At 51.3% G+C, this 16759-nt stretch overlaps 1 protein-coding gene across 2 annotated transcripts in view; it reads left to right on the top strand.

Annotated features, from left to right (window-relative positions):
- The first annotated feature begins 4917 nt into the window (after positions 1 to 4917).
- Positions 4918 to 16759, top strand: part of HM13 (histocompatibility minor 13) — a 33877-nt gene continuing 22035 nt past the window's right edge. Inside the window, exons 1-5 of one of the 2 annotated variants that reach the window (XM_073308729.1) lie at positions 4918 to 5190; positions 7705 to 7803; positions 13773 to 13855; positions 15780 to 15868; positions 16652 to 16737. In XM_073308729.1, coding sequence (XP_073164830.1) covers positions 4996 to 5190; positions 7705 to 7803; positions 13773 to 13855; positions 15780 to 15868; positions 16652 to 16737 — 552 coding nt within the window. In that variant the 5' untranslated portion in view covers positions 4918 to 4995. The remainder of the gene's footprint in view (positions 5191 to 7704; positions 7804 to 13772; positions 13856 to 15779; positions 15869 to 16651; positions 16738 to 16759) is intronic. The other variant, XM_073308730.1, reaches the window with a different exon arrangement.

Raw genomic sequence — 16759 nt, 5'->3', positions numbered from 1 at the left:
CTGGCAACGAGATCTGGTTGATTAGCTAATCAATAACACGCTGGCATTGCTATAGCTGTAATTGAATACAGTTGAATACGTAGCAACAGTTGTGGCATTTAGACAAAAGACCTGACTTGAATGCTCTAAAAGGCCAGGTTTATTTTGTTCCATGGGGGACGCAGAGCTATGCTGTGTGAAATGTGTAGTTATATAACAGCTTGTACTCACTTTGTCAAAGAAAATATTTATAACACCTCAGCTGTGATGGCCTTAGGCCTGTGCCAGCTGTGTGATCACAATTATTACCCGTTATAATAACTGGGCTTACAAATTTATCCTAATTGTGAGCTCAACTGTAAGAAGTACTTGAAAGGTCATAAGATGTCACAATAACCTATAACAACAAAAGTTGATGGGAAAAAAATATGAAAGTGAGACAGACTGAATTAGTCCAAACAAAAAGACCTCCTGAAATAACTCATGGACTGTGTGAAGATCATGCTTGGTAAACAAGAAAAGTGGAACCAGAAATCAGTGAACCAAAACTGATGGGTTGGAAAGTAGGTCTAATTAGTGGACAAAATAATGAGATGGGCTATTCCAACCATCATTCCTTTGTGAATCCTTAAAGAAAGAGACTTTGAGGAGAAAAATTGACTACTGAAGTGAGTTCCAACATCATGGCTGCCATGCCCACTGTCTCTTGGGACCCCAGGCCTTCATCATCCTGATTCTGAGAGAGATCCTGACCAGACTGAGCAGAAAGAGGGACCCAAATGCTGATAAATGCAAGTAATGCACATTTGAAAACATAATCCCAACTATACTTATAAAATGATGGGGTCTAAATTAGCTGTTACCACTGAAGAAAGATCTTGGGATCATTGTGGATAGTTCTCTGAAAACATCCACTCAATATGCAGTGGCAGTCAAAAAAAAAAAAACCTAACTGAACGTTGAGAATCATCAGCAAAGGGATAGATACGAAGACAGAAAATATCATATTGCCTCTATACAAATCTATGATATGCCCACATCTTGAATACTGTGTGTAGATTTGGTTTCCCCACATCTCAAAAAAGATATACTGGAATTGAAAAAGGTTCAGAAAAGGGCAACAAAAATTAGGGGTATGGAACAGCTTCTGTATGAGGAGAGATTAATAAGATTGGGACTTTTCAGCTTGGAAAAGAGGCAACTGGGAGGGTATGATAGAGATCTATAAAATCATGAACCGTGTGGAGAAAGTAAATAAGGAAGTGTTATTTATCCCTTCACAGAACACAAGAACTAGGGGTCACCAAATGAAATTAATAGGCAGCAGGTTTAAAATGAACAAAAGGAAGTATTTCTTCACACAGCGCACAGTCAACCTGTGGAACTTGTTGCCAGAGGAGGTTGCGAAGGCCAGGACTAGAACAGGGTTCAAAAAAAGAACTAGACAAATTCATTGAGCATAGGTCCATCAGTGGGTATTAGCCAGGATGGGCAGGGATGGTGTCCCTAACCTCTGTTTGCCAGAAGCTGGGGATGGGCGACAGGGGATGGATCACTTGATGATTCCCTGTTCTGTTCCTTCCCTCTGAAGCACCTGGCATTGGCCACAGTTGGGAGACAGGCTTCTGGACTAGATGGAGCCTTGGTCTGACCCAGTGTGGCCATTTTAATGTTCGAATGACATTGCCACCTCCACCGGCTCCAGCTGAATCCCAAACACACCCTGGGATGAAGTGGGAACAGATATTAACAGCAGCAGCAATTATCTTCTCTTTCCCCCAAAGGACAGTTCTTACCATCTTTGATTCCATCTAAGAGACTGTCGGACAAAGGGTTTTTTCCTTCTAAACACCCTCTCTAGCTACAGGGAAAGGGAACAAAGGATGTTGGTAAAATGAAAGCCTTGTTTCATACTTTATATTTTAAATGCTTTGACTGTTGTGTTCTCCTTTTTTATCTTTAAGAAAAGGTTAAAAGGATTTTTACTGGTGTGTTTGCCATGGCACTAAGCAACCCGAGGTCTCTGTATATGAAAACCTGGACCTTGCTAAACACTGTTTAGTGTTGGACAATGACCAGATTATGTTAACACCTTCAGCCCATATGTTCATCTAAATTAATACAAGAGACCTGCCTCACAAGCCAGCCCGGTAATAAAAGCACACAAGTCCTAATCCACAGTCAAGTCTATCTAGTACCCATGGAGGCCTGCTAAATGGGGTGTTGCACAGACTAGTGTGTGTGTGTTGCACTAGCAGGTTGGGGGAATGACTGGGAATGCAGCTCATCCTGGCTGGTGAACCAGTATAGTGCACAGGGCTTCCAAAACTCATTAGATACTGTGACAAAGCTCTGTCCTTGCCTCCGTGGGTCCCACGTTTCCTGGCGGATTTCACTAGCCTCAGAGGCTCACTGTGACCCTCCACGTAACCCTTCTCTCTCTCCACAATCTACTGAGCCATTTTCATCATAAGCCAGCAAGGGAGGTGAAGAGAAGTTATCCTTCCTTGCACAGTCTCTGTTGTCTCCCAGTCTCAGTGATTAATCAGGGGGCAAAAGGGGGGGGGGGGAGAAGAGCCCAGGCCCACCATCTACTCCAGGCTCCAGCCCAGGGACCCTAATAGTATCAGCTATGGTAGCTGACCTTTTACAAACATGACATGTACAATTCCCTGGGCTACTTCCCCCACAGCAGCCCTCACTTCCTCAAGCTCCACTTCACCCTTACCTCAGGGCCTCCTTCCTTGTGCCTGATATGGTGTGTACTACTCAGCCTCTCCAACAGCACAACTTCCTCCTACAGCTCCTGATATGCACTCCCACCTGACTGGCTGGGAGGCTTTTAGTCAGCCAGCCCCTGATTGGCTTCAGGTGTCCCAGTCAACATAGCCTTCTCCCTGCCTTCTGGAAAGTTCTTAATTGGCTCCAGGTGTCTTAATTGACCTGGAGTAGCTGCCATTTCACTTATCCCAGTACCAGGGATTTGTTTAGCCTGGAGCTAATATATCTCCCACTACTTTTCTATAGCCATCTGGCCTTGCCCCATCACAATACCTACTAGTCAAGGGGCTAAGACAACTAGCCCGGGGTAAGTACAAAAGACGGGAAAAGGGGCTACACTGCTGAGGCTCAGGGTGAAACCATCTCCCCTGCTAGGAGTTCTGCCAAGATCCTCTTGGTGCTGCTTGGGGGCTCTGTCAGCCTGGGGTTAGCAGGAGGTTGATTAGTTAAAAGCTGTTGGATGGGAGAATGGGGCTCTGCTTCTTCCCTCCTGGCAAGAACGTCTTTGTGGCCCTGTGGCAAGGGATCCCCTACTCTACCCTGCAGGGGACAAAGGTCACAGGCTCAAGGATGGAGGGCGGGTCCCAGCTTGGGGGAGAAGAGAGGGGCCTGGGAATGGGGGCCCAGGCCAGGGATGGAGCAGGCCATAGGAGAGAGGATGGGGCCTGGGGATAGGGCTTAAGGGTGGGACAGGCCTGGCCCATGGGTGGGTAGGGTTGCCAACCCTCCAGGATTGTCCTGGAGTCTCCAGGAATTGAAGATTATGTCTTGTGAGGAAACCTCCAGGAATATGTCCAGCTAAAATTTGCCACTCTCGAGTAGGGGGTCGTGGCCTGGGGGGAGGACATGGGCCTGGAGGTGGGGCCCAGGCCAGGAGCAGGGAGGACGGGGTCTGGGGATCTAGGGAGGGGCAGGGCCAGGGGTGGGGGTCCCGGCCAGGGGGGAGGACGTGGGCCTGGAGGTGGGGCCCAGGCTTGGGGCCCAGGCCAGGAGCAGGGAGGACGGGGTCTGGGGATCTAGGGAGGGGCAGGGCCAGGGGTGGGGGTCCCGGCCAGGGGGGAGGACGTGGGCCTGGAGGTGGGGCCCAGGCTGGAGGGGGGGCCAAGGCCAGGATCAGGGAGGACGGGGGCTGGGGATCTAGGGAGGGGCAGGGCCAGGGGTGGGGGTCCTGGCCAGGGGGGAGGATGTGGGCCTGGAGGTGGGGCCCAGGCTGGAGGGGGGCCAGGCCAGGAGCAGGGAGGACGGGGGCTGGGGATCTAGGGAGGGGCAGGGCTGGGGGTGGGGGTCCTGGCCAGGGGGGAGGTCGTGGGCCTGGAGGGGGGGCCCAGGCTGGAGGGGGCCCAGGCCAGGAGCAGGGAGGACGGGGGCTGGGGATCTAGGGAGGGGCAGGGCCAGGGGTGGGGGTTCCGGCCTGGGGGGAGGATGTGGGCCTGGAGGGGGGGCCCAGGCTGGAGGGGGGGCCCAGGCCAGGAGCAGGGAGGACGGGGGCTGGGGATCTAGGCAGGGTCGGGGGTGGGGGTCCCGGCCTGGGGGGAGGATGTGGGCCTGGAGGGGGGGCCCAGGCTGGGGGCCCAGGCCAGGATCAGGGAGGACGGGGGCTGGGGATCTAGGCAGGGGCAGGGCCGGGGGTGGGGGTCCCGGCCTGGGGGGAGGATGTGGGCCTGGAGGGGGGGCCCAGGCTGGAGGGGGGGCCCAGGCCAGGAGCAGGGAGGACGGGGGCTGGGGATCTAGGCAGGGGCAGGGCCGGGGGTGGGGGTCCCGGCCTGGGGGGAGGATGTGGGCCTGGAGGGGGGGCCCAGGCTGGGGGCCCAGGCCAGGAGCAGGGAGGACGGGGGCTGGGGATCTAGGCAGGGGCAGGGCCGGGGGTGGGGGTCCCGGCCTGGGGGGAGGATGTGGGCCTGGAGGGGGGGCCCAGGCTGGGGGCCCAGGCCAGGAGCAGGGAGGACGGGGGCTGGGGATCTAGGCAGGGGCAGGGCCGGGGGTGGGGGTCCCGGCCTGGGGGGAGGATGGGCCTAGGGCGGGGCGCTGGTCTAGGCCTGGGCCTGTCCCTGGCTCATCCCTGGTTGGTGCAGCCGCAGCTGCGGGTCCCCTTGGTAACGGAGCCGGCTCGGTTGCTAGGGGGCGGGGCCAGGCCGGCGCACGCGCGCGTCTCACTTCCGGCTCTTAAGGGAACGTGTCCCTGTGGCGGCGGGGCGGCCGGGCCGGAAGTGCGGACCGCGTTGGGGGCAGGCGGCGATGGCGGAGCAGGCTACGGCTCCCATGAGCGAAGCGCACAACGTGAGCGGGCCCGGGGAGGCCCCCGCCGCCGGCCCGGCGCGCCCGCCCGCCACCCCCGAGGGCATGGCCCTGGCCTACGGCAGCCTGGTGTTCATGGCGCTGCTGCCCATCTTCTTCGGGGCGCTGCGCTCCGTCACCTGCGCCAAGAGCAAGGTAACCTGCGGGGGGCCCCCGGACCGGACCGGACACCCCCCTTCCCCCCCCCCCGGACCGGACACCCCCCTTCCCCCCCCCCGGACCGGACCGGACACCCCCCTTCCCCCCCCCCCCGGACCGGACCGGACACCCCCCTTCCCCCCCCCCCCGGACCGGACCGGACACCCCCCTTCCCCCCCCCCCCGGACCGGACCGGACCGGACACCCCCCTTCCCCCCCCCCCCGGACCGGACCGGACCGGACACCCCCCTTCCCCCCCCCCCCGGACCGGGCCCCCCCTTGTGGGACTCATCCTCTGCAGCACCCCCTTTGCGCGTCTGGGGCAGCCCCCAGGTACCTCCCGCCCTGCGGGGCCCTGATTCCGCGTATTGCTGCACTGGTTGGACCCCCACCCCCACCCCGCCACAAGGGGCCTGGGAGCCCCCAGTGACAGATCAGCCTTTTGCTGTGGTCCCCACTGCTCCCCTGAGGCACCCAGGCTTGTTCTGATCGCGGACGTTCCCTTCTCGTGCCGTGGAGAGAAAAGTCCTGAGCCGCCTCCAGGGACTGGGACCCACATGTGCACACATGGAGGGGGGGCCCACAGTGTTTTCATTACCCCCCCCCCCCGGGTATTACTGCTCCCTTCCTGGCAAAATATGCTCTCTAGCTACTGGTCCTTCACCCCTGTTTGTGACCCACAGGGTTTTGCTTTCATCCTCTAGTCCTGCCTTCGTTCTCCCCTTCATGAGAGAGGTACCCATAGGGTATCTCTGCCTTCTTGGTTATTGCCCCCTGGGTAGTGCCCCTGCTGGTTCAGGAGGAGTTCCTGTATCCTTGGAAAGCTTCTAAGCCCCATCATCCCTTTTTGAGTAATGTGTCCACCAGAGAGCGTTGATCCTGGGTTCTGTTTCTACCTCTCTGGCCTTCTCCCCAGAAAAACTCCTGCTTCCTTTCACTATCCTCCACAGAGATGCTTTCCCTGTCTGAGAGAATTCTGCTCCCCTTCAGCTTTAGGTTAAATAAACACCTCTCAGAGTGTCTGCCTCACTCCAGGAGACTGCATTGGATAACCTCCCAAGGTCTGTTCCAACCCTGCATTTCTATGATTCTGCGCATTATCCTGTCCCCTTCTTGGGGGGGCGTCTAGTAATGATAGCTCACCTTGGTTTTCACAGTTATATCACATTTTCTTCCCTAATGGCTAGTTTGGGGAGTTTATCATAGCTATGTTGTACAGTGTGCGCTAGATGGAAATAAAGCTGCGGGGTTAACAACAGACCTTGCTGCAGAAAATGAGTGATTCTTTGGGTACTTAGATGCTGTCTTGATCTGGGGACTGTTGTGCAGCAGCCAGCTGTATGCTCTATATGAGTCGTCACTACTTCATATGTTGTTTTGCATAAGTGGTAGCACTAGGGTGCATATCTCTCAGGCAAGATTGCAGGTGTGTTGTGAAAGTTCCTGTGTCTTGATTAGCCAAACAGCTAATGCCAAGTGTGGAGTGCAGTCAGCTGTTTGGTAACCATCACTAGACAGGTTTCAGAGTAGCAGCTGTGTTAGTCTGTATTCGCAAAAAGAAAAGGAGGACTTGTGGCACCTTAGAGACTAACCAATTTATTTGAGCATAAGCTTTCGTGAGCTACAGCTCACTTCATCGGATGCATCCGATGAAGTGAGCTGTAGCTCACGAAAGCTTATGCTCAAATAAATTGGTTAGTCTCTAAGGTGCCACAAGTCCTCCTTTTCTTTTTGCATCACTAGACAGTAGACTGCTAGCCATCATGCTCTGCTGTGTGGTCTCAGTACCACAGCAAAGCTCTTGATCTCATGGAGAGGATGCAGTGTAAGGGAATAAAAGGTCATATCAGGAATTGAGGACCTACATTGAGAGAACCAGACTTTTTTGGGTCAAAACAAGAGACTTCAAGTTACCTAACAGAAGCTTCCAAAATTATTTAAAGGAATTTACAAAATGAATACATCTTTCACACTCGTAAGGGGCTCAGTACAAGGGCGCATCCTAAGAATGTGATGAGTAAAAGGTGGCTGGACAGAACTGTCATTCAGTGGGTAATAAACATATGGCATACACGGATGGGAAAGCTAAATGAAGCCAAAAATATGAATAATGTTGAAACAGTTCCATTGCAAGAATAGCACAGGGAATGCAGAGCCAGCAGTGTCCAACACTGGCCTCTGCTGGGGGAGTAGGAAGAAAGAAATGGGGAGGGAGGTCAGCTCAGAAGGCTTGCTGCTTTCTCCCCAAGGGAAAAAGTAGTAAACTCTGGCAAGTCCTGCTAGGACAAAGGTGGGCAGGTATGTTGCCATATCAGTTTCTGCTTTTAATAAAGGCTCGGCAAGGATGACTGGAAGCCAGCAAGAAACTTATTTCCGTGTGAGCCCAGTGTTGATTAGTTCTGCATGGTCCAGCAAGCTGATAGCACTGCTGGTGCTTCTGGACCTCTTCTCCCCAATGTGTTGATATGGAGAGCAGGTTAATCCACAGATGTGCTCTTCTTCTCTCTCTAGAATGCCTCAGATATGCCAGAGACTATTACCAGTCGGGACGCTGCTCGCTTTCCCATTGTTGCCAGTTGCACCCTCTTTGGACTCTACCTCTTCTTTAAAGTAAGTAAGCCACTTGCATCCTGTGATGTTGGGGGCCATAGAAATGTGTAAATTCCCTTCTTTGCTCGTTGTTTGTTTTTAACCTCTCTACCTTACTGCATTCATGTTTAAATCACATCAAGACTGATCACAGCCTGCAGTGCAGACGTCTCAAAGAGGAGTCTGAAAGACTCTTTTTGGCTTGCTGTATTGTGATCTATAGAATCTGGGTGCACACTATGTTGAAATTGCGGAGGTTTTAAAGATCCTTGCAACGTTGCTAGGCAGTGAGAGACATGAGGGATGGCGTGTCAGCCTATATTCTGAATTATCTGACTTTTATGGCAAGTCTGAGTCTGTGTACAAGTAAGTGCTTATAAAATAAGACCAAAGAGCCAGTGACAATTTTGAGTCGCTTCTCAGACTACTAAGCACATGTGTCCTTCCTTGACACATTGTGGTGCTGGCTCTGAAGTCTGAGATGTACTAACTCAGTAGTTCTCAAAGCCGGTCCGCTGCTTGTTCAGGGAAAGCCCCTGACGGGCCGAACCAGTTAGTTTACCTGCCACATCTGCGGGTTCGGCCGATCGCGGCTCCCAGTGGCTGCGGTTCACCACTCCAGGCCAATGGGGGCTGCAGGAAGGGCGGCCAGCACGTCCCTTGGCCCGCACCTCTTCCTGCAGCCCCCATTTGCGATCGGCCGAACCCGCAGATGCGGCAGGTAAACAAACCGGTCCGGCCCACCAGGGGCTTTCCCTGAACAAATGGCGGACCGGCTTTCCCATTGCCTGCTCAGATCACTTTGGCAATTAGGAGCACATTAAACACCACATGCATTATCCAGCAGTATATGCAGCTCCAGAACCTGGGAAAGCGAAACCGGGCGAGTAGGCGACGTCAGCACGGTGACAAGGGTGGTGAGGACGTGGACACAGACTTCTCTCAAAGCACGGGACCTGGCAACTTGGGGATCATGGTGTTAATGGGGCAGGTTTATGCGGTGGAACGCCGATTCTGGGCTCAGGAAACAAGCACAGACTGGTGGGACCGCATAGTGTTGCAGGTCTGGGATGATTCTTAGTGGCTGTGAAACTTTTGCATGCGTAAGGGCACTTCGTGACTTGCTTTCCCCTGCCCTGAGGCACAAGAATACCAAAATGAGAGCAGCTCTCACAGTTGAGAAGCGAGTGGCAATAGCTCTGTGGAAGCTTGCAACGCCGAACAGCTACCAGTCAGTCGGGAATCAATTTGGAGTGGGCAAATCTGCTGGGGGGCTGATGTGATGCAAGTAGCCAATGCAATCAAAGATCTGCTGATATCAAGGGTAGTGACCCTGGGAAATGTGCAGGTCATAGTGATGGCTTTGCTGCAATGGGATTCCCTAACTGTGGTGGGGCCATAGACGGAACCCATATCCCTGTCTTGGCACCGGACCACCAAGCCGGTGAGTACATAAACCTCAAAGGGTACTTTTCAATCGTGCTGCAAGCACTGGTGAATCACAAGGGACGTTTCACCAACATCAACGTGGGATGGCCAGGAAAGTACATGACGCTCGCATCTTCAGGAACTCTGGTCTGTTTCAAAAGCTGCAGGAAGGGACTTTATTCCCAGACCAGAAAATAACCGTTGGGGATGTTGAAATGCCTATAGTTATCCTTGGGGACCGAGCCTACCCCTTAATGCCGTGGCTCATGAAGCCATACACAGGCAGCCTGGACAGAAGTAGTCAGGATGGTGGTAGAATGTGCATTTGGACGTTTAAAAGCGCGCTGGCGCAGTTTACTGACTCAGACTTCAGCATAACCAATATTCCCACTGTAATTACTGCTTGCTGTGCGCTCCACAATATCTGTGAGAGTAAGGGGGAGACGTTTATGGTGGGTTGGGAGGTTGAGGCAAATCTCCTGGCTGCTGGTTACACACAGCCAGACACCAAGGTGGTTAGAAGAGCACAGGAGGGCGCGGTGTGCATCAGAGAAGCTTTGAAAACCAGTTTCATGACTGGCCAGGCTACGGTGTGAAAGTTCTGTTTGTTTCTCCTTGATGAAACCCCCCGCCCCTTGGTTCACTCTACTTCCCTGTAAGCTAACCACCCTCCTCTCCTCCCTTCAATCACTGCTTGCAGAGGTAATAAAGTCGTTGCTTCACATTCATGCATTCTTTATTCATTCATCACACAAATAGGGGGATAACTACCAAGGTAGCCCAGGAGGGGTGGTGGCAGAGAGAAGCACCAGGAGAGTGGTGGTGGAGGAGGGAAGGACAAGGCCACACAGCACTTTAAAAGTTTAAAACTTATTGAACGCCAACCTTCTGTTGCTTGGGCAATCCTCTGGAGTGGAGTGGCTGGGTGGCAGGAGGCCCCCCCACCGCGTTCTTGGGCGTCTGGGTGAGGAGGCTATGGAACTTGAGGAGGAGGGTGGTTGGTTACACAGGGGCTGTAGCAGTGGTCTGTGCTCCTGCTGCCTTTCCTGCAGCTCAACCATACGCTGGAGCATGTTAGTTTGATCCTCCAGCAGCCTCAGCATTGAGTCCTGCCTCCTCTCATCACGCTGCTGCCACCTTTCAGCTTCAGCCCTCTCTTCAGCCCGCCATTTACTGTCTTCAGCCCGCCACCTCTCCTCCCGGTCATTTTGTGCTTTCCTGCACTCTGACATTGTCTGCCTCCACGCATCGTCTGTGCTCTGTCAGTGTGGGAGGACAGCATGAACTCCGAACACTTCATCGCCAGTGTGTTTTTTTCGCCTTCTAATCTTCACTAGCCTCTGGGAGGGAGAAGATCCTGTGACCTTTGAAACACATGCAGCTGGTGGAGGGGGGAAAAAAGGGACAGTGATACTGAAAAACCCACATTTTATAGAACAATGGGTACACTCTTTCACGGTAAACCTTGCTGTTAACATTACATACATAGCACCTGTGCTTTCGTTCCAAGGTCGCATTTTGCCTCCCCCCACCGCATGGCTAGCCCTTCCACCCTCCCCGTGGCTAACAGCGGGGAACATTTCTGTTCAGCTACAGGCAAACAGCCCAGCAGGAACGGGCACCTCTGAATGTCCCCTTAAGAAAAGCACCCTATTTCAACCAGGTGACCATGAATGATATCACTCTCCTGAGGTTAACACAGAGAGATAAAGAACGGATGTTGTTTGAACCCCAGCAAATATACACTGCAATGCTTTGTTCTACAATGATTCCCGAGTATGTGCTACTGGCCTGGAGCGGTAGTGTCCTACCATGGTGGACAGAATAAGGCTGCCGTCCCCAGAAACCTTTTGCAAAGGCTTTGGGAGTACGTCCAGGAGAGCCGAGAATGCCAGGGCAAATTAATCATTAAACATGCTTGCTTTTAAACCATGTATAGTATTTTAAAAGGTACACTCACCAGAGGTCCCTTCTCTGCCTGGCGGGTCCAGGAGACAGCCTTGGGTGGGTTTGGGGGGTACTGGCCCCAGGTTCAGGGTGAGAAACAGTTCCTGGCTGTCGGAAAAACCGGTTTCTCCGCTTGCTTGCTGTGAGCTATCTACAACTTCATCATCATCTTCCTCATCCCCAAAACCTGCTTCCGTGTTGCCTCCATCTCCATTGAAGGAGTCAAACAACACAGCTGGGGTAGTGGTGGCTGAACCCCCTAAAATGGCATGCAGCTCATCATAGAAGCGGCATGTTTTGGGCTCTGACCCGGAGCAGCCGTTTGGCTCTCTGGTTTTCTGGTAGGCTTGCCTCAGCTCCTTAAGTTTCACGCGGCACTGCTTCGGGTCCCTGTTACGGCCTCTGTCCTTTGTGCCCTGGGAGATTTTGACAAATGTTTTGGCATTTCGAAAACTGGAACGTAGTTCTGATAGCATGGATTCCTCTCCCCATAGAGCGATCAGATCCCGTACCTTCTATTCAGTCCATGCTGGAGCTCTTTTGCGATTCTAGGACTCCATCATGGTCACCTCTGCTGATGAGCTCTGCATGGTCACCTGCAGCTTGGCACGCTGGCCAAACAGGAAATTGAAATTCAAAAGTTTGCGGGGCTTTTCCTGTCTACCTGGCCAGTGCATCTGAGTTGAGAGTGCTGTCCAGAGCGGTCACAATGGAGCACTCTGGGACAGCTCCCAGAGGCCAATACTGTCTAATTGTGTCCATAGTACCCCAAATTCGACCCGGCAAGGCCGATTTCAGTGCTAATCCCCTTGTTGGGGGTGGAGTAAGGAAACCGATTTTAAGAACCCTTTAAGTCGAAAAAAGGGCTTCGTTGTGTGGATGGGTGCAGGGTTAAATTGATTTAACGCTGCTAAATTCGACCTCAACTCCTAGTGTAGACCAAGGCTCTATGAGAATGTTTGTACTAAAGTTGACTTTAAATTATGTAGTTATACCTGTACAAATCCCTTATGTAGCTGCACTTAAGGTAGTAAATTACCAATTTCGACTGAAGTTTAAACTGGCTTAAGCGTGTCTACGTGGTGGGGGTGGGATGTAAAGGTCTAAATAGTTTACAATTTAAAATCAGCTTAGTTAAAGTGGTACAGCCTTTCTTTTATTGAGGAGGCCTTAGTTAAGAATTAATTTCAACTGCAATTCTAATCCTTCAGCATTTACAACTTTCTCATACTTCTCTGCGCTGTAATCTTCCATTCTTGGTCATTAGCCAAGGGGGAATTTATTTTTAGAATACTTGAATGAAATTGGTTCAGATATATTTGAGTTATATGAGCACTGGGGCAGGGGGAATACTTCTCTAAAAATACCATCTGGACAGGGTTCTCACTCCTGGAATAGGGGAGACCACAAGCCAGGATCCCTACTATTTATGGCATCCCCCCATCATCTTTACAAATGCTGCCCATGAAGCATTCTGGTCAGTTCCTTCTTGACTGTGGTCAGAGAAGGTGTTCCCCCTAAGAAATCCAATCTCCTGTGGTGTCAGGATGCTAGCAGGACTCCTCGGGTACCTTTACTGTCCCTTATCTTTTGGTCATGCCAGGGGTGGCTGTGAAGTGTCTCGAGGGAAAGCACTAAACGTGTGCAATGTGAACAAATTAATGTTGCTACGTGAGCCTTCACTTGGACAGGTTTAAAATAGTTACCATGATGTTACTCTGCATTAAGCATTTGTATTTTAATTTCTCTCTATTTTAAGAGACTACAAGAGAAGATCAAAGGCTGCCTGAAGTGCTTCTTGGCAAATTTAGCTAGGTTACAAGTGTGTGTGTGTGAGAGAAAATGAATGCAGGCTATAAGGCTGCACATGCATTTCAGAGGGGTAGGGGTTCTAATAATATCCTCAGATAAACTAGGGTGGAGCATGAGTTTAGGATGCCTTTGGAACTGAAGGGGTAGGGGGAATGCTGCCTTAATTCAGTTTTCATAGAAATGTAGGGCTGGAAGAGACCTCAAGAGGTTATCTAGTCCAGACTCGGTCAACCTCTTTGTCATTTTTTGTATTCAGGCTGTTGCATGAATTTAACAATTTCATGCTCCAATCACATGCTGAATTTTTCTCCAAAGGAGAATTGTGTGGGGGAAAAAACGAGTGCCCTTTCCTGCAATTTTTTGATTAAGCCATTTTGAATGGCTCGCTGTTGCAGGTGGTAGCATAGACCCCGGAGGTGGCCACCTATCCCACATGACCCTTATTATGGGATCGGGGGACTAGTCATTGATTTTAATTCCTTTTTTGTTTTAACCCCGCGGTATGAAATATAATAAATATGTTAAAAGGAAAGGAGAACTTGTGGCACCTTAGAGACTAACCACAAGTCCTCCTTTTCTTATTGCAAATACAGACTAACACGGCTGCTACTCTGAAACCAGTAAATATGTTGAGTTCCCTTAGTCATTCTTAGTCACTTGTCACAACTGTGACCAGAAAGCAGTGACCAGTAACGTGCTAGTTACATCACAGCTGCTTCACATGCAAAGGGGTTCTTGCCTTTTCCGCCATCTGCAAGGTGGGAATTGCTATTATAACCGAATCTCGGTTTTTTGCCTTCCAGATCTTCTCTCAAGAATATATCAACCTGTTGCTGTCTATGTATTTCTTTGTCTTGGGGATCCTAGCCCTGTCTCACACCATCAGGTAAAAAATGGGGGAGGGTACCTCAATATTGTATGGTAAACTCTGTCCTGGTAACTAGGGGAGTGTATAGGGAAGTTCCCTATGGTGTACGTGCACCTAGAAGGGGGCAGATTGGACTTGTTTATTCCCAGAGTGTTGTTACCTTACAGCAGTAGTATACGACCTAGCGCTTTTCATCAGTAGAACTCTAAGCAGTTTACAAAGGAGGGCAGCATCATTATCTCTGACTTACAGACAGGGAAGCTGAGGTATAGAGTGGAGAAGTGACTTGCCCAAGGTCATACAGCAGACCAATGGGTGAGCCAGGTGTAGACCCCGGCTCTCCCAAGCCCCAGGCTCGTGGACAAAGCACTGGGCTATGCAGCCTGCAAAGGAGTTTGGATTTATGCTCTTACTGCACCATAGGTGTGCCTGGCCAGCAAGGCACTGTCCCTCTCCTGAGGAGCTAACAGTGTATGTTGTATTTAAACAGCACAGAGAGCACGTTTTGCTTTGAACAGCAACCGTAAGAGATGGTTCTGAAGTCCTCAGTGGACTTTTATTGACAAAGCTTGTGCCTCAGCAAAACCAGTTGGGAAATTGGTTTACAAAGCACAAACCTCAGTGAAAACTGCAGGCTAAATTCTCATCTGCACTGGGACACAATGTGATACGGTCGGGGAAACAGGTGGAATTGGGCCACCGTTCTGCTCCATCCCTCATGCCTGCGGCTAGTCACATGTCCCAGTGCGAGTTAGAGCAGTCTCAGCGCATTACACCAGCAAGGTTCACTAGAGTATGGTGTACTCCAGCCCACCCCCTCTTGCCCCACACACCAGAGGGGGCAGCTCTGCGAGCTTTGCACCAGCTGAGGATTCCCCCTTTCCAGGGGGAACTGGTCGCCCACTGAAAGCAGTATTTCCGGTCCCTTTGCACCTTAGAGTAGGGTAGGATCTGGCCTTGGATGTTGCAGTCTCATCTGAGCTTTTTCTAGAAAAGTCAAGTTATTGTGGGGGTGGGGAATCAGCTTCCTGTTTCCTGAGCTTTTTGGGAGTGGTGTGGGGAGGGGAAAGATGCCTTCCTTTAGATTACAAGATTTTGAACCCTATCGAGATCCCTCTGACTTCTGATATTGGTTCCACTAGCCTCTGCAAACCCAGGAGGTTGTGGGCTTTAGGGACAGGGATAACTTCCCCAGGCTTTTGGATTATGGTGTTTTGCCTTTTTCTCTTTAGTTGTGCTGACTCAAACTCATTAGCTACTCCCTGAGATGGTGGTGCTGGTGTCAGGCTTCGAATGGGGGTCTCTCCACTGCAAGTCTCTGACCAAGGAGACTTGTGGGATGCTGCAACAAGTTACACTAGAAACTGTTAGGTGGGCTGGGGCATGCAGAGGGCAATCCAGGGTGAGCCGCAGCCTCACGGCTTTAGGAGGTTTGATGGATGGGAAATGAGAACAGTCACTCCTGAGCACGAGCAGAATTGGGATGGGGCTTCTCTCCCTCCAGTGGAGCTGTCCTTTCTCTCTGGCTAATGCTAAGCCAGCCCTGCCATGGGTGACTCTGAAAAGCATTGGAATGCAGCCAATTGCACCAAATTGGCATGCTTCCAAAATATACCCAGCAGTGGTTCCCCTGCAGGCTGCCTCCAATCCCCCTGCCCAAATTGGTTTGAATACTGCCTATAACCCTACTAAGACGGTCTTCTGCCGGTTAGAGCCTAGTGATGGAGTCACAGCCCTGGCTGTGCCACTATTTCAGGAACATTCAGCAAGTCACTTCATTTTTCTGTACTTGAGTTTCCCCATCTGTACAGTGGGGATAGGATAGAGGTGTTGGGACTTAATGTTTGTAATGTGATTTACAGTCATCCTGGAGGTAATAGGGAAGGGCATTGAATTCACAGGTTCTTCTGCAGGATTGACCTCCTCTCCATCTCTATTTCAGCCCTGTCATGAACAAATTCTTCCCAGCTAACTTCCCCAGCAAACAGTACCAGCTTCTCTTCACCCAGGGCTCAGGGGAAAACAAGGAAGGTATGTCCATTTTGCCTGCTTTCCCTTGGGACTTTTTGTTTGTTTCCTGCTTCATGTGCTCTCACTCTCTCAGCTTGTCAATTTTCAACCCTTCATTGAATCAGAATATTTTGGACTCTGCCTCTCATTTCCCACGCCACGCTGCTATGGCCTGCTTGGATGTACCCAGTGCTCTTTAGATACTGTGCATGTGCTGTTAGACACCAAAGCCGAGGTCCTCCCTGCCTGCTGCCTTTTGGTCAGATGGAAGATCCCAGTATCAGGGTGCTGCAGAAATCAAACTGATAAAAATATGAAAAATGAATTCTCTTTATCTAAGGCTTTTAAGTAATCTAGTGCTGTCTCCACTGCTCCTGATCTCCACCCGCTGATGGTCTATGAACAAGTAGAATATGCTTCACCTAGCTGAAAAAGTACTTCCTGCTAATTAACTGTGTGAATGTGAAAGGCGAAAAGGTGGCATCCTCCTGAGACAGCTGTGTGTATACAATCCCAGCGAACCTGAGTTCAGGTTCCTTCCTGGCAGCAAGACAATCTGCCGAGGAAGAGTGGCCTGGTTGAAGGGAAAGGTCCGGATTTTCCAAGTTCAGCTCTGAATGCATGTGGTTACTGCAGAATTGGTCACTTGCATGTGCAGTGTCACTCCGACACTCGTTTGGGAAAGTTGCCACGGTGGTCCTGTGTTGCTCACCTGCCGCACACGCACACACGCACACACACGCGCACACACACACACACGTCTTGTGCAGGCCAGATGGAATCATGCTGTTATGTTTGTTACAGAAATAGTGAATTATGAGTTTGATTCCAAGGACCTTGTGTGCTTGGCCATGAGCAGCGTCGTTGGAGTCTGGTACCTGCTGAGGAAGGTAAGCAAGGGAACAAAGCAGC

Source organism: Lepidochelys kempii, chromosome 13 (genome assembly GCF_965140265.1).
Source record: "Lepidochelys kempii isolate rLepKem1 chromosome 13, rLepKem1.hap2, whole genome shotgun sequence".
Taxonomy (NCBI): Eukaryota; Metazoa; Chordata; order Testudines; family Cheloniidae; genus Lepidochelys; species Lepidochelys kempii.
Note: the sequence above shows the minus strand (reverse complement) of the source record. Positions and strands in the feature narration are given on the sequence as shown.